Source organism: Physcomitrium patens, chromosome 20 (assembly GCF_059467195.1).
Source record: "Physcomitrium patens ecotype Gransden chromosome 20, ASM5946719v1, whole genome shotgun sequence".
NCBI lineage: Eukaryota > Viridiplantae > Streptophyta > Bryopsida > Funariales > Funariaceae > Physcomitrium > Physcomitrium patens.
In genome coordinates, this window is record NC_143429.1 from 7,408,389 (window position 1) to 7,432,772 (window position 24,384).

At 39.6% G+C, this 24,384-nt stretch overlaps 4 protein-coding genes across 45 annotated transcripts; 1 reads left to right on the top strand and 3 right to left on the bottom strand.

Annotated features, from left to right (window-relative positions):
• Positions 1–1,557: 1,557 nt before the first annotated feature.
• LOC112273643 (uncharacterized) lies at positions 1,558–4,589 on the bottom strand. Of its 29 annotated transcripts, none has more exons than XM_090245401.1 (6): positions 4,554–4,589; positions 4,181–4,307; positions 3,543–3,663; positions 2,903–3,321; positions 2,125–2,486; positions 1,558–1,934 (listed from the first exon to the last, which is right to left on the bottom strand). In XM_090245401.1, the coding sequence occupies exons 3-5, from the start codon at positions 3,643–3,645 to the stop codon at positions 2,169–2,171; spliced, it is 840 nt and encodes a 279-aa protein (XP_090101527.1). In that variant the 5' UTR covers positions 3,646–3,663; positions 4,181–4,307; positions 4,554–4,589; the 3' UTR covers positions 1,558–1,934; positions 2,125–2,168. The 29 variants fall into 29 exon arrangements, with proteins under 29 accessions (XP_090101527.1, XP_090101526.1, XP_024358415.1 ...); XM_090245400.1 differs by having other exon boundaries at positions 1,558–1,712; positions 4,550–4,589; XM_024502647.3 differs by having other exon boundaries at positions 1,558–1,712; positions 4,187–4,307; positions 4,503–4,589.
• An 898-nt stretch (positions 4,590–5,487) lies between these two features.
• LOC112273410 (uncharacterized) lies at positions 5,488–9,200 on the top strand. Of its 11 annotated transcripts, none has more exons than XR_002967008.3 (5): positions 5,627–5,930; positions 6,210–6,592; positions 6,760–8,537; positions 8,650–8,743; positions 8,988–9,200. XR_002967008.3 is itself a non-coding variant. In XM_024502142.3 (3 exons), the coding sequence occupies exon 3, from the start codon at positions 6,789–6,791 to the stop codon at positions 8,181–8,183; it is 1,395 nt and encodes a 464-aa protein (XP_024357910.1). In that variant the 5' UTR covers positions 5,488–5,615; positions 6,210–6,592; positions 6,760–6,788; the 3' UTR covers positions 8,184–8,570. The 11 variants fall into 11 exon arrangements, 6 of the variants coding, with proteins under 6 accessions (XP_024357910.1, XP_024357909.1, XP_024357912.1 ...); XR_002967009.3 differs by having other exon boundaries at positions 8,991–9,200; XR_002967010.3 differs by having other exon boundaries at positions 8,662–8,743.
• Positions 9,201–10,855: 1,655 nt separating this feature from the next.
• LOC112273412 (LOB domain-containing protein 4) lies at positions 10,856–13,806 on the bottom strand. The gene is made up of 2 exons (XM_024502145.3): positions 12,312–13,806; positions 10,856–11,814 (listed from the first exon to the last, which is right to left on the bottom strand). The coding sequence occupies exons 1-2, from the start codon at positions 12,480–12,482 to the stop codon at positions 11,470–11,472; spliced, it is 516 nt and encodes a 171-aa protein (XP_024357913.1). The 5' UTR covers positions 12,483–13,806; the 3' UTR covers positions 10,856–11,469.
• Positions 13,807–19,258: 5,452 nt separating this feature from the next.
• Positions 19,259–22,953, bottom strand: LOC112273543 (uncharacterized). 4 transcript variants are annotated; one of them, XM_024502452.3, is made up of 8 exons: positions 22,832–22,953; positions 21,723–22,149; positions 21,387–21,439; positions 21,016–21,080; positions 20,734–20,812; positions 20,349–20,648; positions 19,990–20,140; positions 19,259–19,752 (listed from the first exon to the last, which is right to left on the bottom strand). In XM_024502452.3, exons 2-8 carry the CDS (start codon positions 22,055–22,057, stop codon positions 19,650–19,652), a joined length of 1,086 nt encoding a protein of 361 aa, XP_024358220.1. In that variant the 5' UTR covers positions 22,058–22,149; positions 22,832–22,953; the 3' UTR covers positions 19,259–19,649. The 4 variants fall into 4 exon arrangements, with proteins under 4 accessions (XP_024358220.1, XP_024358218.1, XP_024358221.1 ...); XM_024502450.3 differs by having other exon boundaries at positions 21,723–22,155; XM_024502453.3 differs by having other exon boundaries at positions 21,723–22,171.
• Between the last annotated feature and the right edge of the window lie 1,431 nt (positions 22,954–24,384).

The window sequence follows — 24,384 nt, forward strand, 5'->3', positions numbered from 1 at the left end:
TGGGCCCTCATAATTGGTCACATGGAAAACCAAGAGAAGCAATAAGGAGAGTTACATTCAATGCCTGACTCTATGCCATAAGCTGTATTTAAAATAAATTGAAAAAGAAATAGCAATTATATGTTTGCAAAAATTACATCATTTGACATGTTCACCAAAATAACATGCACAATTTATGAAATAAAACTATTTATTTTGACCCATAAAAAAAACTTTTATATAAAGTATAATTGTTGTAGTTTTTATTAATTTTTGAAACCACCTATTTTGATAATAACGAATATCAGATATTTTCTTTTTTAAACACACACACACACACACACACATATATATATATATATATATATATATACACTTTGCATTTTTTTATTTTTATGTTGTTTATTAACTTTTACTTTAGCTGTTGTACTGGTTTTACAACCACGATTTTTATACTTATCAAAAAAAATTCAAAGCCATTACTTAGACCAACGGTGGTCAAGATTGACACGTCACCACCTAGCTGCTGCCCTGACTAGTCTTATTAAACCGACAAGATCTTGCTTGGGCCATTGAAGGAACGGAGCAAGCTAGACAAGCATAGAGCGACAGGTGAAATGGCCCACCCACCCGTAGAGGGTGGGTGAAAAATCCATCCACCAAGGACAAGTCTAGGTCTCAATTTTCCCAGCCTGTCATGATCACACAACATGAATTTTCTATTGTTTTGCGCTCTTTGTCTTCTAGTAACACCATGTGATGGAGCGCAGGCCAAGGTCAGCTGTTACATGACTTGGGTGAAGGGAGAATTCGCAACTAAAATGACCTGGAAGCATGAAGTTGGAGAGAACTGAAGCTGATTACAACTGGAGCTAAAAACGGACATGATGATAAGTAGAGTTGTCCAGCAGCAAGAGAAGCGGCATTGGAGGTTCGGCACTGACGGGTTCAGCAGGGCTCTCACGTTCACGTCCAATCTGCTTCGTCCCGAAAGGATGGGCCGTGGTATCATTTCTAGGCAGCCTCGTCTTTGCAGGGAACAGGTCGAGCCCAGATGTCCACAGTGTCGTCACATATTCCAAAAGCGTTGACACAGTAGTAGATTCTTATGTGATCCTCAACCCTTCCTTGGATGACTCTGATTCACTTCACAAGATTGATATCATGGTAATTTCATCCCATTAATGGTTTTCAAGATTATTTCATATCATTGCAGGAGGATTGCGACCAATCACTGTACCGTTCTCTTAGTAGATTCGTGATTGAATAAAATGGAACATGAAAAGAGCAACGGCGCAGACAAATCCACGTAAAGTTCCAAATGACTTTTGACATTGAGGATGGTGATCGAGGACATTCTATGTATTCACCCCCAAAATTAACTTCTAGTCATAAGATAGAAACCATTTGCTTAGTTAGAGGTAAATCCATTACTGCACTGCCGTGCTGCAAAATAAGTACAGCATATTATGCAACATAAAAGCGATATTATGGCAGAAGCATCTGTAAAGTAAAAAGCATGAGTAAGAAATTGAAAAAACACATTGAAAACTAATTTACAAACCATGTGATGTGCAATGACAGCAAATCCATGTCGGACAACCTTCATTAATAAAGGCATTAATTTTGTGAGAAATATATTAACAATCTACATAAGTGAAGTGCAACTGAAGCCCACTGCCAGTTAGGTTTGGATGTTCGTTCCTTCCAGAAGAGATAACGCTGGAATTATTCTGCGAAACAAGGTTATTCTTTGACCAATTCAGTAAAAAAGAGCAGAACAGCTAGCTTGTTATTGTTTGGATCAAACTACATCAACAAAAAGGCAACCAAACCACTAACACTAATGTCCATACAAGCTTATAAGCTAAGAAGTGACCTGTCAACAATACTGTACTGTATGTTCAGCGAAGGCAATTCCTACACGGTGTTGTAACGTCGGCTCGTTGTTGAATCTGAACGAAAGGGTGTTAAACACGGATGGCGCGTAGTACCGTTGCTCCAAGAAAGAAAAAGAAAGTAATGAGAGCAATTTAAATGGGTAAGTGGGTAACCTAATAAAAATATTTCAAACTAGATCCCTTTTCTGACATCCTCAACAGGGCTTATATTGGAGAAACAGAGTTAGCGAGAAAACTAGCCCACCTGATATATGTCAGCAACCAGTTCAATAATGATACGGAGAGATTTCAAAGCTCTTCAGAGGGTGGTACTTCCTCATCAGAACCCCAACCCCAACCACTTCCACTCTCGTCACTGCTGGGATTCTCGACAACATCTTTCGCTGACGATGACTGATACTCGTTTGCAGCTATATACTCCTCGCTATTTTTCTCCTCACTAACCTTCTCTTCTTCGTCTTCGCCAGTAACAAAATCCTTGACTTCTGAAGTGATCAATTGTATTGCTTTAATTATATCATAGGTCATAAGAGCAACCCTGCTCCCAGCCCAGCTCCCCACTTGAGATCCAAGAAGATAGCCAACACGCCCAAGTCTATTCTCTCCCTGCACATGAACAAAATTATTAGCACTGGTGATTGCAAAAACCTACGCAAGGAGCTTGAACAATATTTTGTATGATTTTTGTGTTAAAATTCCATTTTGAAATATAAAAAGAATGCACCCAAGAAATTATTACTTGATGTTGAGGAAAATGCTACAAAGTTCAAACTAAGTTGCATATGACACTTTGGATAAAATAAATAGATAAAATGCACAGAAGGTACACAATAACTTTTATGTAAGCATCAAAATAATCTATTACAGGATCGGGGTATAAAGGCTGTATGAGTACTGAATCAAGAACAAAAACTTAGCCTCAAGCTAGCAGACTCGAAATCCACACAAAATTCTCAAGGCAGTGCCTGTAATCTTAAACTTAGCGAGAGGATAACGAGATGGGGTATGCTAACAATACTTACCAGTACGCCTCCATACCAAGTCCCGCAGAGTGTGCCAGTTGCCCGCATTGAGACCTCAGCAAAACTCCCACCATAGTAAAGAACCTCTAAACCATCCCAGACAGCTGCAAACAGAGGTCCGAATATTCTCCGAGCCTGCTTTTTCGTGTCCTTTGCAGCAAGGTCCGCTATACTTTGAGCCTTCCTCGCAGCTTCTGTCATTCCCAAGCCATCTGAGATTAATGCCTGCAGGGCATTCTGATATGCCCTTTGCTTGGAATGTTCTACTATACTTGCACGAATGTTGTTGGTGTACAGCTTCGAGCCCTGTTTCACCGCACATGTTAAGGAACCAAAGCCTAAGTCGAGGCAGTCACCAAAATCATCCTTGCCGGTTTTTGAAGCAATCTCATCTCCTAATTGTCTCCTCGCTTCTTTGGCTGAACTCAAAGAAATGCCAAATGTCGCCGAAAGCAAACTGAGCATTAGAAAGCTGTACCTCTATCAAAGCAGTGGTTAAGCATACTACAAGAGAAATTGAAGAAATGATAACCCCGTGCCAACACGAAAACAAGACGACATGAAACGGAAGCCGCAGGTTGGTTTTGTAACGTTAATACTGCCTCAGTGAAGTGGATAAAAGAGGATGATAAATACACACCTCCTAGGTGCAGAAGATAAAAGACAAGAATAAACGCCGTCCACAGAACAAGATTTCTCCGCCACTGTGGCTTAGGGTGCTCTTGAACCGATGACTGAGCCATGTTCTAATTTCCTCCACACTGCAATCGTAACAGCAGTTAAAAGTGTCAAGGGCATGGAATATTACATTTCGATAAAATGAAAATTGGGAAAATAAAAATAAAAATCCAACGTACGCACATAACGGATCTAACTTGATGAATCTAGTAAATGGATTAAAAGAGCCAGTGGAATGTTCCACGACTTAACAAACGCCGCGAGAATTAGTGCAACACTGTGAAAAATTGAAAAACCCTTCCAACGTATACATGACTCACACTACAACAGGAAAACCACGACAACTAGCAAATCGCAACGTCCATCAGGCAACAGAAAGCGAAATTAGCATTAATTCCTAGACTTCTTAGATCTCCACCTCTTTCACAAGCAGCAGATTGTGCCCTTGCGAACATGTAATCGACGTCTTGCGTCTATTTACTTACTCCGCGCATGGTCTAAAAGCTTTTTTTAAAGCCTCCATCAGTTATTTGCACTACAAGCTGTTTTAAAGCTAGACAAACCTAATGATTCCTCCTCCATTGAAAATGTACACTTAACGCTTACAAACTCTGACAGCTGATTTTCGCTGAAGGAGATCTTAGGCCATCTCTGCAACCCCGACACCTAAACCTCTAACATGCACAACTTATCCGCAATTTTCGGCACATAGAATAGCACTCAAAACCTGCTTCAAAAAAAAGAACATACTAAGAATCAGTGTCTCATAGGTTGCAGTCTAATGCTACAAACCAACACAGAAAAAGCCTTAAAACCAGAAGAGAAAGTGCATGTGAAGAAACACAACCAGAACTTCTCCGCTACTGGACCACACAATTAGAAACTAAATTGACAAGAATTACACAGAAAAAGAGGGAATTACAATGCGAAGGAGATTCTATCAGTGCACGAGGGAGATTCAGCGTCCACCTACTACGCAGTCTACAAATCGCAGTCCGCGGGGCACAAAATTGACAAGGCTGCGGAGAAAGGTGATCGACGAGACGTGGTAGAAGACCCAGGGGGGGGTCCAAGCCTCTTCCACAACGATGGATGAATAGAAGAACGAATGACGTATATCTACTGACCTTCATCCTTCACGCAATTCAAACATTGAACTTTCAAAATGAGATCCCGACTTAAATATCCAATCAGTTAGTAAAAATTTTTAAAACTCCTTCCTCCTAGATAACTTCATGACCTTCGAGAGGATATTCATACTCCGTCGTATGTATTTATGTATAATGATACCAAGGTATACTACAGCGGGCATCAAGTTGACGTATACTACATGAGGGCTACGAAACCACGTGGCTCCTCCTGGCAGGGATTTCAGATATCAGCGTTTATTAAGGGAAAGCACCAGATGTCATGTTCGCTCGAGTCCAGCCGATGGTCGAATGGGAGCAACCAGGTGGCCTGCGCTTTTTGGACACCTTTTTAATTCACTGATAAAAATGCGCAACCGTTTTGACCGGCAACGGCGGGAACGGGCTGCGTGTCTCGACAGCCCAGCCGTGCCCGGGGGGGTGGACAAACATCTATTGCCCATCATCATCCATGCTCACACTCCACACGCTTATCGAGAATGTTCCGCGAGTATAATGAAAAATAAATATATTCAATATCGAAAGTCACCATTAAAGAATCAGTTCATTTTATTTAAGACCACTCTTCATTTTATTCACACTGTCTTCCTATAAAACCAATATCTCAAAATCAGCATTCTTATATTAAATAACGTAAAGGGCCAAATCTTAAAGCAAGGATTTGATCAATGCACTCGGAGGGAGGGCACGGATGGATGAATAAGGACAATGAAGAGGGGAGATGAACAAGGATGAACACGATGCGGATGAGTGAAGAATTGCCGCTTCCACCGTGGAGCTTCGGGGCCTTCTTCAGGGCTGTCTGGTGAGAATGCAGCCGGTAGTCCATGGATTTGCATCTGTACGAAGAAGAAGATAGATGGAGCCTCCTCCTCCCCAGCCAGAGAGTATGTGTGTCTTGTTTGCTGTGTCGGTCGTCGTTTTATAGTTTATTTTTGTTGGTTGTGTGCGAAGGTGTCTGGTCACTTCAGTGTGTCAGTATTCGGCTTTTTAGGTTGCAGCTGCGGGGGGGGGGGGGGGGGGGGGTGATGTGTGTGTAGAGGTGAGCGCTGGTTTGGCTGTTTCTAGGGTGTTTGTGTTTGTTAGCCGATTGTTGCTTGCGATTGACTGGCTTGGGACTGAGGAGAGTTCTGTTCGTAAGCTGTGCGTGGCACTGCGAACGAATTTTCCTTCACTAGACTGTGAGTGATTCGCAGTTTTTGGTGAGTGGTAATTTGCGTATGCTGTGTTGGTGTCTGGCTTAGTTTTCTTGCCGTGGGAGTTTTAGAACCCGTTGAGGGTGATTAATTTGAATATATTTTTTGTTTTATCGCATACGGAGAGTGCGTGGACTGGTGTGTGTGGGAGACAACTTGGAGCTGTACAAAGCGGTGCTCTTCTTGTGGCTTGATAATATGTGTTTGATCCTATTCTTGTTTTATTGTTTATCCGTGGTTTATTAGAGCAAGCACAAGTTCTTGACTGTGGTTCATTTGCCTCAGGGAGGTTGCAGGGAGCTTGGAAACAATGGAAGTGATAATTACTGATCGAATCGATAGGAGGAGGAGGACATCACCCTTGGGACCTAGCAATTAGTGCTGTGGTACAAAGTGTGAAGAGGATATCGATTCCTTTTTGTGTGGCTTATCATTCATGAAGTTTGGTTTCGAGGAAGTGAATGCCAGGTCGGGAAAATCTAGGTCTCATTGCGTGAGATTGTCCCGGATTCTGGAGAGAAACAAGGCCCGTGCTTAGTACTATCGATCAAACCTCGAAGAGAAAGTTGGAATGCACTGACTGTCCAATTAGTATAGGACGAAATCCGGTAACACCTACACTATCTTAAATGCATCTAGTGCACGATCTCCTGGAGTTGCTAGAGAAGGTAATACACCTTGATTCACTGTGTCCAGAAGAGCTCTTTTTGAACAAAATTTGCTTACTTGTCAGCAGTCATTGATCACTCGAATATTCAAGAAGGGATACAAAGCTTTATATTTGATACCGCCGATCGGATCCTGAAAAAGAGGTCGGATGTGTGTAATGAGACAGGGTTAAAAATTTTGGAGAAGAAAGGGGGAATGGAGGAGGAGAATACTGCTGCAGACGTTCCGACCCGGCAGGGGAATGGAACAGGTACTCGCCAACGCAACAAAGAGGCATTACAAAGATTGAATTTGGAAAATGTCACGAGAAATTTAATTTTGAGACAGATCCGGGAATACACAGTGGACATCGGTGTACCCTTGATGACGTTGCTGCAGGGATGTTTGGAAACAGAACATGGACGCTCCTCCATTGTTGCACTCTCGGGGTACGTTGAGCATTTCGAGAGTAGGCTTGAGGAAGACCTTGGTTGGGGCTGTGGATGGCGTAACATTCAGATGCTGAGCTCTTATATGCTTGCTCAGGATTCAGAGTCTAAAGACGTCTTGTTTGGTGGGGCGGGCTTCATTCCGGATATTCCTGCGATTCAACAATGGCTGGAAATCGCGTGGCTGAAAGGGTTTGATGTCTTAGGTGCAGATTATTTTGATTGGAAAATTTCGGGCACTCAAAAATGGATTGGAACGACAGAGTGCGCTACAGTGCTGCGTTCGTTCGGCATGCGAGCACGTATCATGGACTTTCGCATCGCGAGTAGCAAACGAGCGGCGGGTGGTATGAGAGGCAAGGGCGGCTCGCATTTAGATCAACCTGGTGAATTGGATGAGGCGGATGACGTGTCAGGCAATTTCAGTCTCTTGAAAATTTCCAGCAGCCATCCTGAAGAGTGCTCTGATGACATCAATAATGAGTCTGATGATCAGAGTCCTCCCACCTCCGGTGAAGACGTCTCAGCGGAAGAGCGTCGTCTCATTGTACTTCCTGATCAGAAGGAAGAGCTGCATTTTTTACGACAAAGTCCGGACGACCCCAACATATGCCTCACATGTGTGGAAGAGCGCAAGAATAGTACATTTGCAAACCACCTGCACAGAGAGGATGATGCTGATTCAACCGCGTCCAACAAGGAAATGACAGAGCAAAACACATCTGGTGATTCTATCGCCGGCGGAGGGTGTGGAACGTACCTGCCTGATACAGACTCGAACCACAAGTACATGACCGACTGGATTTGGAATTATTTCCGCGCTGAAGGTGGCAGTTTCTGCAAGTCCATTTATCTCAGCAATCGTTCTCCGCTGTACTTTCAACATCGGGGCCATTCACGCACCATTGTTGGGATTGAGCGGTCCAAGAGAGAGGGCTCGTCCAAAGAGGAGGACTATTTGCTTGTGTTGGATCCATCACAGAGAACCCGGGACATTGTTAGGTCACTAGAAAGGAAACAGGGATGGGAGGAGCTTGTGAAACGCGGGATGCACTCGCTGAATCAATCTGAGTATCAGTTGTGCTACGTTGATCCTGGTATTGCCAAGGAAGAGGAATACGAGAGTTTAAAAACGCTCAGCAGTGTGCGGTACTTGTATTGATACGATTCGTTGGGTAGAGAAGTTCACCAATGCAAGTGCGTTCATTCCTCAGGTCGTTGCAGTTTCAAGATTCAGTCTGTTACAGCTGGTCGGATCACGGATGGTTGTAATATAATGTCATTGCAGTATGGTTTTAAGTGTAGAATGCGGGAAGTCTTCAAGTCCTTGGTTTCGTTAGCAGTAGCTCCATTTCACAAGCTTAGCATTCTTGGCCGCATGGAGTCTAATCTCTTCTAGACATAGAACACGCACTATTTCTGGTCAGGTCTGGACTTGAAAGTTAAGGTCCAAAGCAACTGCAATCCGACTTGTATGGGAAGAACTCTTCAGTCTATTTTAGACATCTTTATTTTGGTATGTTATTAATTCTGAAACCTCTTATTGGTTCGTCTGGCTCAATTCCTGTGATGATACCAGTGGGGACTTCGAAGGAGGAATATACTGATGCATTTGGATTTTATCATAGATGTTCTTGCAGCTATGAGAAAAGAAATGGCTGGGCTTGCATGATACCGTGAATATATGAAATATCATTCAGCAGCTCTTGCTACGTCTTTCAGGTGCGTGGTGACTTAATATCGCAAACATCTTAATCTTAGTTACTAACATGAAAGGTCTACTTGGGCTTTGAATGTGATCTGTAAGATGTTCGCTTTGCATAAAGACGGATACTTGGAAAGCATGTACTTCGACAAAACTGGTTTGATGATGGTTCTGCTTTGAAGTGCATTTCCATTCGGGGCAATCTGTAGTCCTGAGCATTTGCCGATTGTAACTCTTTTTTGATTTTTCTGCGAGGTGAAGAAGACGTATGATTGAATATCAAGCTAAAGACGTGGTGCGTGTATCTAAGATATTTATTTCATATGTTTACAACATGAGCATAGTAAAGCGATAGTCACTTCTTTTTGAATCATGAGTTGGTAGTAGGGTCTTGTATTAAAAGCTTTGCATGTCTGGTCTAGAATTTAAAACAAAACCATTAAATTAAGTGACGCATGGGTTGTTTGTCGGGAAGTTATTGTTCTATTTGTTGTGTTTAAGATGGATCTGAATGTGGTCATGTGATTTGGATTGTGCTTTCAATTCCTGTTTGTTGGATGGTGTGTCCAGTTCCGGAGTCGGGGCTGTCATCCTTTAGCTTGTCGAGCATATGTGTATTTTCCAAGGCCAGCCCTGGTCTGAAACTTGTTACATCGGAAATAGGACGTTGCTAAGAATGATTTAAATCCATGTGTTAGCATGTTTGCTTTCTTTGATAATCTAGAGAATTTGCAGTGTATTAATTTGAATAGATAGTCTTTTCATTCCTTCTGTTGGGATTAAGATGCTGATGGTAAGTAAAATATGCTGTCTTATAGAAAAACCTACTTGACCTAAGAGGTGGCAGGCCCAAGTCGTTCTTCAAACCCCTGGTGCTTAACATAGACAAGAATTCATGAACATAGGACAGCTGCATGTTACTAGCCATTGTAGTAAATTTCCGCTACAAAGAGACGCAAACATGGCACCATATTATCAGGACACAGGTTTGCTCCACTGTATCCTTTGACCTATCTGTAAAAGCAGTCAGTATATGTCTACAGTATTCCTAGCAAAAGCAACGTTCTGACAACTACTATTGAAAAGAGTATTGCAGTACAATCTTGTTGATGAACTGACAACATGACCTCCAAAAGGATTATGGGCATTTGTTGTTGCTCGAACCAAAGTCACCATCCCGGGGTGCTCATGGGCCATTTTCATGAGTGAGGTGTTGGCATTTGTCTAACACTTTCCCTAGCTTAAACATTCCATCAATCTGACCTCTTCACTCTAACATTTACAAAACATGGAGCCTTCAAATGTGTTCTAATTTCAATCAGAATGCACCTCAAAACAACCTTTAATACATTAATGAATTCACTACTCATTATTTGCACTCCACTGAAAGTACAACCAAGTCTTGATCCTCACAAAAGGATTCGTTAGAAGCTTTTGACAGTTGAGTCGTCATTTTGCTCATGTCAAAAGAAGCGATTTACGAGAAACAATTGTTATAAGTTTTGAAGAGTGTTTTTAATGACCATCGAGATGTTTTTTTAAAAGCAATTTTTGAGTTTGTTGTTAGCCATTAAATGGTGGTGCCTAACCAAAATTTGCACTTCATTTGTACTCGTTGACTTTCGTGACAAAAGTAGAAATGATCAACTGGTTTGTGCAATTATTAAAGGGCAAATTAACCTGCTTCGAATTCAGGGAATGTCATGAAACGAGATGATAGATTTCAGTTGCGGCAGTTCTGCACCCAATTGCATTACAATGAAGCTTACGGTTCATGCATTCACAAGCTGATCGGTGTTGTCGATGAGGTTGCTGACTTCGGAGGAAGTATTACGTTACCGTTTCATTGATTTTTCTGATTGAAGACCAAAAAACAAAACAAAAATAAAATGTTGCAGATGTGTTAATGTCCGAAACAATAGCCTCAGCTTCTGTCAGTTGCATCTGACGCTCAAAATACAAGTACTAATTTAGATCAACAATCAGAAGGGTCTCGCAAATTTCAGAGCGGCTCGGAAGAAACAGCATCTCTGACTCATCTTAAATCGTAACTGAAGACTAGACCGTGTCACGAAACAAAAAAAAAAAAAATCACGAAACCTTGCAGAGTTGAAAGGTGGGGCCAAAAATGGAGGTAAGAACATGATCTTTTATGACAGTTTTTTCACAAAAAAGCAGGAAAAAATTAACAAAAGAGATGTGTACTCAAGTATGCGCCCTTCCAGGGGTTTCTCATCAAACCCAATCGTCGACAGGAGCTCCAGCTTTTCGTCACAAGAGGTCACGAGTTGCCGAAGGAAGTGGAGAGGCCTTGAAAAGGAGGAGGAAAAAGAAGAAGACGAAGAAGAAGAGGGCCCCAATACAACTGCTGTATATTTGTAGTCTACCGACACCTGTCTGAATGTTACCTCAAGCCAGCGAACAGGATAGGAGGAAGAAGAATTTTTTTAAAAGGGGGGCAAGACTGGACTATGGCAGGTTGATCCTGCTTGCGGCCGCCACTGATCTACCAGGTCGGTGGTATGTCATCCAACACTTGGCAGTCCGGGCGTCGTTGAAAGGGAAAACCCGAAACCAAAACAAAAGTAGAAAGGCTGTCCCTCTTGTCGTTGCTGTATGGGAAAACAAAAACTATGCCGAAATTCAATCAGTCATCGGATGCTCTTATACCCTTACCCTACGACGTCAAGACTTATGGTGACTGATTACAATGGCTGCATCGATGTCATCGCTAAAATACACCTCATGTCCAAACTGCCTCCCCTGACTCTGAGGCATTGGTGCAGGGTTTGTGGTGATGCTGGAGCTCCGGCGATTGAGGCTGCAAAGGCGAAGACATTTCTGGGGGTTGAGAAGGCGGGGTGGCCTGGGGTTCAACCTTCAATGTGGGTGCATTGTTAGCTGCTTGCTGCATCCGCATGCACAGTATCTCTGCATTCGCGACAGCCAACTGGTTCTGTAAAAACGCGATTCGCTGCTGTAGAGAGGAGATTGCGCCAACGCAGCCGTAAACAGGATCCCTCACGCGTGCGTCCGCCTCGTACACCATGGAGCTCACAGCATCCCCTCGTTGATGCACGGGCAGGTCCTGAGATTGACCAACAATCAGATCCTTTGTCAGACCACCATTCGGCATCGCAAAGAACGAAAAATAAATAAATAAATAAATAAATAAACTAGTAAGCCTCGCAGCGTTCAACTAAGCATGTGAGTTTTTTATGGCATGAAACCAGGCCACTTGAAATTGCAGACCAAGGAAGGGTATGCCTTGCAATAGTCACTAAGTGGAAGGATGTCAACGTCTCTACACAGATTCTAGAGTCTCTTAAATCAGAATAACAAGGTCTTCCGATAGTAACTGCCGATATCAATGTGAGAAGAAGAAATTCAAGCAACTGTGGATGGTCAATCACCCTATGCAAGTCAATTGTAGTAGGCATCACCGTTGGGTGCGCGACTCCATATCAAACAGAAATTCCATGATTATTTCGAAAAGACGCTACAGCCATATCTGCTAACAATTGTGCGATAAATGTTCGAAATACCAGTGACTAGACGCGGCCGGCGCTCAGGGAAGAGACTTACATGAAGCATTTTGTTGACATTAGCAGCCCCAAAAACTTTGTGCACGTTGGCGAACTTCTGAGGCTCGTCGGGAGGGAAGTACGGCGCAAACACACAATCGCGGGCACATCTTCGTCGAAGCAGTTTGCATGCGGCACACGGCGACATCCCCGACCCCATCTTTGAGAGCATTCCTTGGAACCAAAACTGCGCTAGAGGTGGGCACAGGCAATCAGCGCTCCAACGCCAATCAACCGTACATACGGTATCCCGTCTAGTCACCAAGCCTGCAATAGCTTCTCACATCTCCTTCGCGGCAAAAGGGTAACGCTAGAATAGAATAAACAAGTGGATCAGAGCTTGAAATTTTGGGAAGAAAATAAAGAGCGTTATGCTAGTGCTGTAGCCCACGAGAAAACCTTGTGAACATCTTAGGGAATTTCTCGACAAATGCTTGGTCGCTCTTAAGGCACTCTTGCGCTCCTCACAGACTTGTAATACAAATGGCCCGCGATTCCCCGCAGATTTCAAAATGAGCCCCGCTCAACCCAGCTAGAAAATGCGTAGAAACGCAGAAACCCTTCCGCACGTCATGATGCCATGACAAGTTCTACGCTCAGATTCTCCAGAAGGTAGAATATAGTGCGAGATCAACACGGGAATTAGCGGCGTGCGCAGAAACACTGCTCCGAACCAAATCCCAACGACCCAGATTAAATAATTTTACTCCCAATGATGCGACAATAATGTCACACTCAGCAACAACGTCAACAACTGATTCCGGAATATCCTTCACCGTCGACGCATTGGCACGTAGATAACATCAAAGTCACCAGAAATTTAATTATTATTATAAAAAAAACAAAAAAACTCTCTCTTTCTCGCTCTCCCTCTCACACACACTCACACACGCACATCAATTTCTCAAATCCCGACAGTTGACAGATACTGAGATGAGCTGATCGTGACGGAAAACTTTTTCCCAATCGCGACGAAATCCCTCAATTGAGATCATAGGTAGCCTACAACTCGCAGAAACCCGTCGAGAAGAAGAAGAAGAAGAAACATAAACCCCTTCACCCCGTCTCTGTCTCTCTGTCTCTTTAACTCACGCTCTCTCTCTCTCTCTCTCGCTCTCGTTCACTCGCTCTCTAGAGAAAAGGAACAAAGCAAATCCTGGTCAGTAAGCAAAACACAAGCAGAAGCGAGTAGTTCACAAATCCCGAGGAGGCGAAGGAGGGGGAGTAGTAGTAGTAGGAGTAGTAGGAGGAAATATCAAAGGAGGGGTGGAGGTGGGGCAGGGAAGGGCAGGGAGGGAGGGCCAAATCTCATAATGCTACTACCTACGACGATGATGTAACAGCAGCAGCAGCAGCCAATCTGACGCCGAAGACGAGTTCTGGTGACACTCATCATCATCATCGTCGTCGTCGTCGCAGCAGCAGCATCATCATCTCCTCGGGAGCCACAAAAAAGGAGCGCCGTGATGGAAAAAGAACGCAGCAAGTATGCATGCCAGGGTTTAAATAGAGGGAAACGAGGATGACGAGGCTTTGGGCCAACACAAAACAAAACAAAACACACACCTGGACTCCCCACTACACCGACAGTAACACCCCCCCCCCTCGCGGGCCCCACCTCCCGTCCCGACCCGGGGGCAGGAGTGGTACCCCTGCTGTTCCTCCCGCCCTGTTGTTCGTCATGAGAGCTGCTGATTTGCTTTGCCTGCTGCTACTGATTGGGTGTGGGAATGAATCATGCAGCGTGGCCATGTCCATCATGGATCATGCCCCCCCACAACCCCACCCCCTTGGTCTCTCTCTCGTGTGTGTCTCTGCCTGTCCCGGCCCGGTTCCGCAGCAGCGGGGGGAGGGGGGTTTATCGACATCGCTGCTGCTGCTGGTTGTAATGACGAAGAAAGGAGGAGGTGGGGGGTGTCGTGGCGGGGTGTCTCTCTCCTTTCCTGGCACCATCCTCTGCCCCCTCCCGGCGTTGACAAATTACCCTCCCGCCCGCCATGAAGCACAACAACAACAACAACAACAAGTGCTCAGTACATGGACTTGGTTGGATCCTGGTTATCATCCTCTACCCTCTCACTGCAACCCTTTACATCCTGCAAGAAGAAGAATTACCATCTCAATCCCAACTAAAACTAGTATTTGTTTTTAATGCTGTAAGTGAATATTTATAAATTATTTAATAAATAAATATGCATAGTTTGTTTTAGATTTTATGTATGTATGTATGTATTTATTTATGTATACTTTAAATTGTTTTTTTTTTTTTTTGGTTGTTTATGTGTTTAATGTCTAAATGATCCCATGTAGATATGTAGACTTTATGAACTGTGATTTTAATCCTAATTATTAATTTGAATTTTAAACTTATAATGAGATTTAGTAGCACATAATCTTATAATTATGATGCATGTTTATAATTCATTTTGTAATGGGATGTGACAAATAATACTACAAAATAAAAATTATATATATGTCTTAAAAAATATTAAAATATTATTTAAATGTTGTCACTTTAAAATCCCCTTTATACAAAGTAATTAATTGAACCTTTACCATTGCCATAGAAAATATGCAAAAAATTGATTAATTTTGTTTAAGGAACTATTTCTAAAGTTTAACCATAAGAAAGAATTTTTTTCGCTAAATCATTCAATCATATGTTTCATGTAGAGATTTATGGTTGTTGCTCAAAGATCAACACTTCCCTAAAAATCAACAAAATATAAGTCACAAAACTATGGAGAGCTTAAACTGCAAGTACAAGTAAGAGTGGAGTTGTGATGAAAGAGATACTATAATTAGTAAACATACTGTAAACAATATAATTACCAAGAGAAATAATGTCACTAACATACATATTTATTTTAATAATTACCTATATAATATGAATATGTAAAAATAAATAAAAAGATAAATTTGATAATATCTTGTAAAGAAGCTGCTTAGATGTTGGTTTGCTTTTATACATATCCATAGCTAATTGAAAGGTTTAAAACTTAGACAAAAAGTTAGCAATGTATCATGCATGTTAGTGACTTATGGTACAAGTTAGACATGTGGCATACATATAAGAAGCTTATCTTACAAGTTGAATTCTACAAGTTGGACATGTGTTGGAGATTCTATAGAATGTTATCATGTAGCTCCTAATTAGATACTATATATAGAAGCAAGACTGAGGCCTTCCTCATTCTTGTCAATTCCTTTATTGCTTCTAGTCTAGTTTCAAAGATCTCTAATTTTCTTATCTTTTTGGTAATACCCATTTTAGTTTCTTTTTAAAAATACATATTTACTTATTTCCTTTTTGTCATCTTTTTTTGAGAAACATCTATTTTATTTATTTGTATTCATCAAGTTCTTGGTCATGACTGATAGTGACAAAAAGTTCCATCACTATGTACTATATTAAAGAGCCTTTCTGCTAATAGTGACTATTCTGGTACATTGTGCATGGAGCTTATCTAGGACATGCTTATTAAGACAGCCAATTGGAAAACAAATTTGTCTCTTTGATTTATCTAATTTATTTATAGCTTCTTTAATGTATTTTATATAATAGATATATATATATATATATATATATATATATATATAATATTTTTATAGATTTATCATAAATTTTATGATAATTTTTATATTTAAAATTATGTTATATATTAATTTAAATTATTTAATTAGTATAACTTAAAAGAATGATTTTTCTTTTCTTTTCTTTTCTACTTGTATGTTTTTTCTTTTAAATTATATTCAATGATGTGTATTTTAAATTAATTTTTTTAAAGAATAATATAGATTTCTATAAGAAAAAAAGAAAAAAAAGTAATATTAAAAAATTAAAGTTTACATCATATAAAAATAAGATAAATAAATAACTCTTTATTAAGTTTGTCATAATAATAAAAAAATTAGACCATTTCTTTACTGTAGATGCAAAAGTAAAAGATTAAAATATAAAAAAAGGTGTTGTATAAAATACTCAATAAATTATAAAACGTTATTGTATAGCTTGATTTTCTATGTAAAAATACATTGGATACCTAGCTGTAGAAAGTTTAGCTTTAATTTATTGGAAAAGTACCAATAAGTGATGTATACTTATTATAGAGTCAAATAAATATAATAATATCAAAAGATATTTTATCAAAAAAATATTTTATCAAAAAAATATTTAATCAAAAAAATATTTTATCAAAAAAATATTTTATATTTAAGAAGCTTTATATATAAGACTTTCTAAAGCATCTAGAAATGCCCTAACATCCTTTGCTATGCTAAGTCATAACTAATCATTTGTAAGTAAGGCTGATTTTGAATAAGCTCAAAGAAAACCTATAATCTCCTTACAAAAATCCATCTTTATACCATAATTTTTTCATAGCTCCACATCTCTATTTCTAATATGTATGTAAAGTCTTAGCTTCCAAAACTCCCTTTAATTTATATAAAATGCCCAAATTGTAGTAAAATCCTTTAAAATATTTTTCTCCCCCAAAAGATTTGTTTGTCTCCAAACTTTAGAAATTCATATCTCTTAATCTATCCATTCAATTTTTCTAAAATTTATAGATAATATAGACTTTATCCTTAAGTTTTTTTTAAAAAAAAAAAAAAAAAAAAAAAAAAAAAAAAACATAAATCTATTGCAAAAAATTTGAAAATTTAGAAATCCTAACAAGTACTTTAAACCCTAATTTACAAGTACATAAATACTATTTTCTTCATATCTCAAAAATCTAAAATCCAAATTCCACAAAATTTGTATATATAGTTTAGTAACATTATAATGCACATTTTTCAAAATGTTTAGTCAAAATCTTATCAAATTGCTCAAGATATAGCTCAAAACACAACCACTAGAAAATTGGGTCACTTATTGCCCTTAGATTGCAAGTGTTGACTTCAACTTTTTATATCTCCTTCATTCTAGCTTAGAATTCATCAAATAATATATATAAAAATATAGCCAAGAAAGTGCTATCTTTAACCCCAATCATTGATTCTTTATTTCTTTTTGTATGTGTGCATTATGTCCAAAAGAGTGACAATAGGTATAAAACCAACACCTTAACTTTGAGTGCCTATATCTCTTTCATAAAAACTCCAAATCACACAAAATTTGCACCAAAACCATAGCCAAAAATCTAAAATTCTGATCCTAGCCTCCCAAGTTCGAATGGCCTGAAAAAAATAACCCTAATTCCTAAAAAGGCCTCGGGCAACTTCCTTGAAGCCCATTGGGCATGCCTTTTGGTCAATAGCAATGGAGATTTTTAACATCCATCTCCATTCATCCATATAGATGCCTTAACTACCTTTTTTGCTACCAAAATCCCTCTCCAACCCTTTTTCTTACAAGATTTACATAATGTATGTTCTAAATACCAAATAAAAGAAATAAAACAAAATTTTAAGAATCACCAATGTCTAATAAAGGTGGCTCTAAATATATAAAACTATTATCAATATAAAATCAACTTCAATAATAGTCATTTTAAACTAACCACTTCAAAGTATTAATCCAATCACATTTTGTAACCAACTAGAATCTAATAACATGGCTTTCACTACATTATATAATAAATTATATATTAGATGTGTATATGCATTATTTTCACATGGTAGCTGAACCACAACACAACAACATTAACAAATTTCAATGCTAGAAAAAGACATTAGATTGTGTTTTATTTAAAAAATCGAACTAAATTATCAAATGCATGTGTGTGAATAAACAAATTTTACTTGCATAATAAATATGCTGCTTCATTTATTGAAAATTAAAATTCATGTTTCTAATGGTCTTTCCACCAAAAGTTATACAACTTATGTAAATCAACTTGTATACAACAATTTATTTTAGGATAATATTAATTCAACCCACCTAAATTTTAAATCAACTCACCACATGACTTTGTAATTTGAAATCACCACAAAGCTCTTCCTAGCTAGATGGTTTTTCAACCTAAGTGATTTGTCCATTAATTCAAGCAAACAACTTTAGATGTCCTCTTCTTGGTGGGATGCTAGTACCTTATGTATACTATTCACACCTTATGTATACTATTCACAATGGTCATGAGGAACATTGGATGTTTGGACTCCAAGTGTTTGTGGTGCCATGGTGATCAATTTAAGATTTAGGGGGATCAATTTAATGTTCCCTTATTTTAAATAGAATGAATACTTTTTTTAATGGAAATTTACAAAATGCTAGTTTCAGGCATTCACATAACCACATTTTTGGGAAAATAATCTAATTAAGATAATAGCTCATTTTGACATTCTCACAATAGAAATTCCTAAAAATAATGTGGGCTGAACTCACAATTCGAACTACCCACCGTATACCTAAGATTCACACCACTCATACTGCCTGCAAGAAAAACAAAGAGCTGTTCAACAAATAATTCCAGTTACCCTTCACAACTTCCAGCAAAGTTGAAAAACACTTATTTATCATTAACATCTTGTGAGACCATTCCGAGTTTTTCTTTCTCTCTTTCATTCTTTCTTCTACATCTGCTTTATTTAGGTAACTTCTAGTTTAAGAGAAGAGTTTTCCACGTCAACAGAAACAAGTCTCCACTTTATCTTGGGTCAACATCCTCACATCAACCTTGAACCATTCGGACTCTGAGCTAGAGTTTGTGACCGAAGCAACCCAAATGTCTGGACCCTGTCAGCTGGCATGTTGACTGCCACCCAGTGAAGTAAATCTGGAGACATGCAAAAAAATTTAACTCCGAGCAAAAAGGTCGGCCTGGCATGATCATTAAGCTGAAAGCGTGAAACCTGCAGTCACTGGCCTGGGCTTCTGGGTGAGACGGCTACGTGATCCAAGCACGAACTGAAAGATGGTTCACTTTGAACCTCAAAAGAAATGTATGAAATCATCAATAGTTGAACGTATCCTACACATGACTCCATACACGCACAACTGGGTGAAAGAAAAGCAAGCTTGCACACTTTTTGGCAAACTTGAGCATATATTAACATAACTTGAACCATCCGTTTTGTACAAAAGGTAATAGCTATGGAGAGTCTGCAAGGTATCGTAACACTAAGTGAATTTGTTTGGGGATTTACAGTGCTGACCACGGTGGTTGGGGCAAAACTATCGACTCACTCACAATCCACACGCAAACATTCTCCTGCCATCTCAAAGAGACTACTTGATATTTGGTGGCAGCGAGCAAAACTACAACTGCCTACTAACATGGGAAAAGCTGCAGAGGTATACATCTTTTCTTCCATGTTGCCACTTCGTTTCATAAACCTAAGGAAATTTTCTTGGTCCTTGATGCGAACTTCACTTGTTGATGAGACCAACCTCTTAAACTAATAGGTGCCCACAGAGGCGGGTTGGAGTGAAAGTATTGGAATCCGAGGCATGAGAGTATCGCATCGGTTCTGCACCTGACGAGTCTGTTTTGACCCTGAATCATGCATGACAATGAAACGATATTGAAGTGATTTTTAAAGACTACAGGCTACAATCACTGGTAGAAGCATTTCAATATGAAAATATAATATTTGACCCTATTTTTTAACCTTTAAGATTAACCTGTACTCTGAGCATGTCATGGGCAATCCACACATCTTTTCTTCTTTTTCTTTTCATTTCTCCATTTAATTATATATAATAAAATGTAGATGAAAATGGGAAAGCTTACGTGAGAGATGAATCTATATGGCATTTGTGCAGCTGAAAAGCTGGCGTAACACGTTTACCGCAGCTGCATGGAATACCAGCCCAGTTGAAACTTCCCAATCTTGACTCACAATTCAAACATTGAAGCTTTCCTTCGTGCAATCCATCTCCGTCTTCAGTTTATGTTTTGCCAACATAGTGAAAATCAGAACAAAACAGCATACACTTACTTCTTACAAGCACAACATAACAAAAACTCTGAAGTAACAAATTTCACGCCTGCTACCAGCAAACAAATTAACAACACTGTTTACCATCAGTCTGATTAAGACTCGACAAAGTTCCTATAAACAAAAAGGATAACAATAAAAACTGCTTTACCTAGGTTCATCCATTGCATGGGCTCAACAAAAATGGATGTACATGCTGGATCATCGTGCTCTCCACCCCAACGCCGAACATCACGCCGTCTCCACCTGAAAGAGCTCTCACCAGAAACGGGTTCGTGAGGAATCACATTCTCCTGACAGGCCACCACTCGCTTGCACTTTTTGCAAGAATATTGCGCACTGGCCTGTGAAGAAGACACCCCAACATCTTCCTCAAACTTATTTGAGTTGACCGCGGGATCAGCAGCATAACGAGAGTTTTCGATCTTCTCCCCCCTCCAAAAGGCTTCGTCTGGATCGCAAAAATCCTATTAATATCTTGCTCCATGCTAAGTGAAGCTCCTAGCTTTCACTATTAAATGATTAGACATGCTTACCGAGATTTTCAAGATGGAATTTCTTGAAAGACAAGTTCTTCCTGTCCACAACGTAGCCCATTTCCTCAAATAGTTGCAACTGCAAGAGACAATCGAATCAAATGAGTAATGCTACTCAAATTTTACAGATTAAGAAGCTGCAGGAAATTGCATCACGTCCAAGGTCGAATTTTCAATGTACCAGAATATCAATCAAACAAGTCATGCAAATAAATACTAAGAGCAGAAAAACATGCATCCAACAAGTATCATAGGCTAAGCACCACAAGGTCTGTGAAATACCTGCTGCATAAACCCATAATTTGGGTAGACTTTACTGCTCACTTGCTGTAAGGATGCTGATGCTTCTGCGTAACAAGAAGAAAAAAAAAAAAAAAAAACAAACAAACAAACAAACAAACAAAAAATCAATACACCGCGAGAGGTAAGGAACAATCAGAAAGTTGCACGTCGAGATTATTTCACACACACACACACACAAATATATATATATATATATAAAATAAAATCGGTGCAAGGTATTGTGACATGAGTAGGGCAGATTTCCCACTGATCTACCCGTAAAAGCTTCAATATCGGTTCCAACAACTGAAATCACAACTTAAACAGTGATCTGGAAAAGAAAAAGTAAAAAACAGTTTAAAGAAGCGAACCATCTACTGTGAGGCGTTCCAAGCGCATCAGATACGCTGTAATGACAGCCGCACTGCACAATTTAAGAACAGCACTATGTTGAAAGGTTTGCAACACAGGATTCACAAATAGCTTCAAGCATGTTCGACGCCAGAGGAGCTCAATTGAGCAGTCCATCTACCTACAAGATAACGATTCTCTTGCTATGAATATCACCAAGTTCCACGAAGACCAGTAGGAACGTATCAAGTGGAGAACCTCTCGACGCATAAAATCCCTTGATCCACAAAGATAATCCCACATAAATATGCGAGGATTCCACAAACGTAAACGAAGAAATGGGTTTAAGCACTTGCCTACGAGAGACTCCGGCAACACAATGAACAAGAACACTGCCATTACTCCTGCCATTCTCAATGAACTCAAGACATCCCTCGAGATGATCCAACAAATTCTGTGATTCGATGTCACGGATGGGAACAATCTTCCTCTCGAGCTTGTCAACCTCAACGTTTGCAACATTGAGAACCCTAGGGCTGTCTTCGTCTGAGGCGGGTTGCTTGAACTCCAGCGGGTCCATGTTCGGCGTTATCAGGGACAACATGTGCGTAACAGGCGGATGTGATGATGTCAGTACTTCGGCAGCATCCTTAATGTTGCCTATGAACAATCTGTCACGAACTTTCTTCATCTTCTAATTCTTCACTTTTTTCGCTTGAGCGTCTACGTCTGGGAGCTTCTCCTAGCTATTCCACTTCCTGTTTCTGTGTAGAAGCAACTCTCCTGTTTCTTCTCACACAAGGCGCTGATAATGATTATACAGAAATAGACCACGAAGTGTAAGCTTTATCTTCACTTCTAGTCCAAGATCCCTTGGTTCGAAACGTCATAAGCACATAAAACCCTTTGCAAACTGAAACAACCGGGAAAATTCCAACGCAACAGAAGATGAGATATTCCCTCGAACAATTTCAAACGTAGAACCTCCAACCGAATCTAACCACTCCGACTCGTCACCCTGACAGGGTCAACAAAACGTCAATCTTCACAACTCACTGCAAACTCCACGACACTGTACAAAAATTCTCTTCTCCACGAACGTAAGAATTACCCATCCCAGCAAAACACCCTACAATATCATCAAACACGCCACCTCTCATCCACAAGGCAAAAAGAATTACATACCCAACTAAACAAAGGACCACCAATCCATCAACGCCACCTCTAAGAAGGGCCCCAAAACAGGAAAGAAAAAACCCGCTCGCTCGCTCGCTCACTCTCAACAACCCAGTGTTTTTTTATTTCCCACGGAGCAGCAGCAGGGCACCACCGGAGTACATTCACACACACCGCTTCAACCCCCCAATTCCAACTCCGTCCCACCGCAATAAACCTAGAAACACGCCAAATGCCACGTCCGACCCACAGCGCAAAAATCTGAGAGACAATCTGAGGGAATCCGCACCTGAGTCGCAACGTGGAGCGGGGCCCGTTTGTTAAGCGCAATGCCGGATTCGATCCCCCTTCACGAAAATCACTCAACGAATGCAAATCTCTCTCTCTCGCTCTCACACTCGCTCGCTTGCTGCGAGTCTCTCCGAACCACTAAGCCCGCCCTCCTTCCCTCTTTGTATCCCGCACACACCCCCCCCCCCACGGACGGACGGTCCCAGTGTTCGTTCACGGCGCCTGTTCGTTCGTTGGTCGCCGAGTCATGTTCGTTATGTGGTCTGGCTGGATAGATGAATTGATGGATGGATGAGGATGGGACTTGTCATTCGTGGAGGATGACCTACTTTTGCATGCCAAGTGTCGTGAATTAGTTCGATCGAAGCAGTGGTGAGGTATTGTGGTGAGTTGGACATTTGACTGCCACGTGGCGGAAAGTTTTGTTTTTACTTTATGTTGAGATTGTTGCTTTTAAGAGAAGAACCGAAGTTTTAAGTGAATTGGGTTTAAAATAGACTGTATCTGGAAGTCGGAAACATTTTCTTAAGTCAAACAACATGAGTTTAATATTAATAATAGTTGAGAGAGAGAGAGAGAAAAAAAAAAGATTCTTTGTGGGTCCCCCCCTCCCCCTTCCCTTTTCGTGTTGTGATTAACTTATGATGATGTCACTCTTCTAAAAACAAATTACTCATGTTATTGTGAATATCAACATGCGATTGTGTGTCTATGAAAATAAAACATAAAAGATCGTGAAACTGTTCTTGTAATGTAACACTTGAAATACATAACTTTAGTCTAGAACAAAATTGGACATGACTGGATTTTATTTATTTATTTATTTATCTATTTTTTGATTGGTTTGAATGTAGAGTTTATAAGAACTGAACACCCTGTTATTTATGTTATGTGTAGAATTCGTTATCTTATGCATTTAATAGATATGTGTGGGTGTGTATATGTATTTATATATGCACATACAGAAAAGTATTGGAACCTAATTTGTAGTTTAATATCATTTTATACACCATAAATTTGACTTGTTCAAGATTGGCTTGAGAAGGGTTACATACTTTGATTCATGAGAAAAAACAAATCTTAATTTTTTTTTACATGGAGTTTCAGAATTATGAAATAAATATGCATTGTGTAATGTGTCAATGTTGAATCATATCATAATCGTGTTAAAATTAAAAAGTTTATAGTGATGGGTTTTGATTTTTCTTTTTTAAGTTAATAACTTTAATGTAAGGTATTATGTATTGTTATCTATGGATAATTTTACTTAGATTTTGGGTACTTTTTAGATTATCTAATTAAAATGAGAAAACTTTTAATAAAAAGAATCTAATTAAAATGAGAAATCTTTTAATAGATGTTCCATAAAAATTTGATGTTTAAAAAGAATTTTGATTTTTTTTTGTAAAATACAAATCATTTACATAAAATTTCAGTATTTTGTAAGTTATTGTGTTATAGATTGCCACCTTGACAGATTAACACATGCTAATATTAAGATTGGTTATGAAATTTTTAAAGATTGAAACAAGATGTTAATATATTCAATTA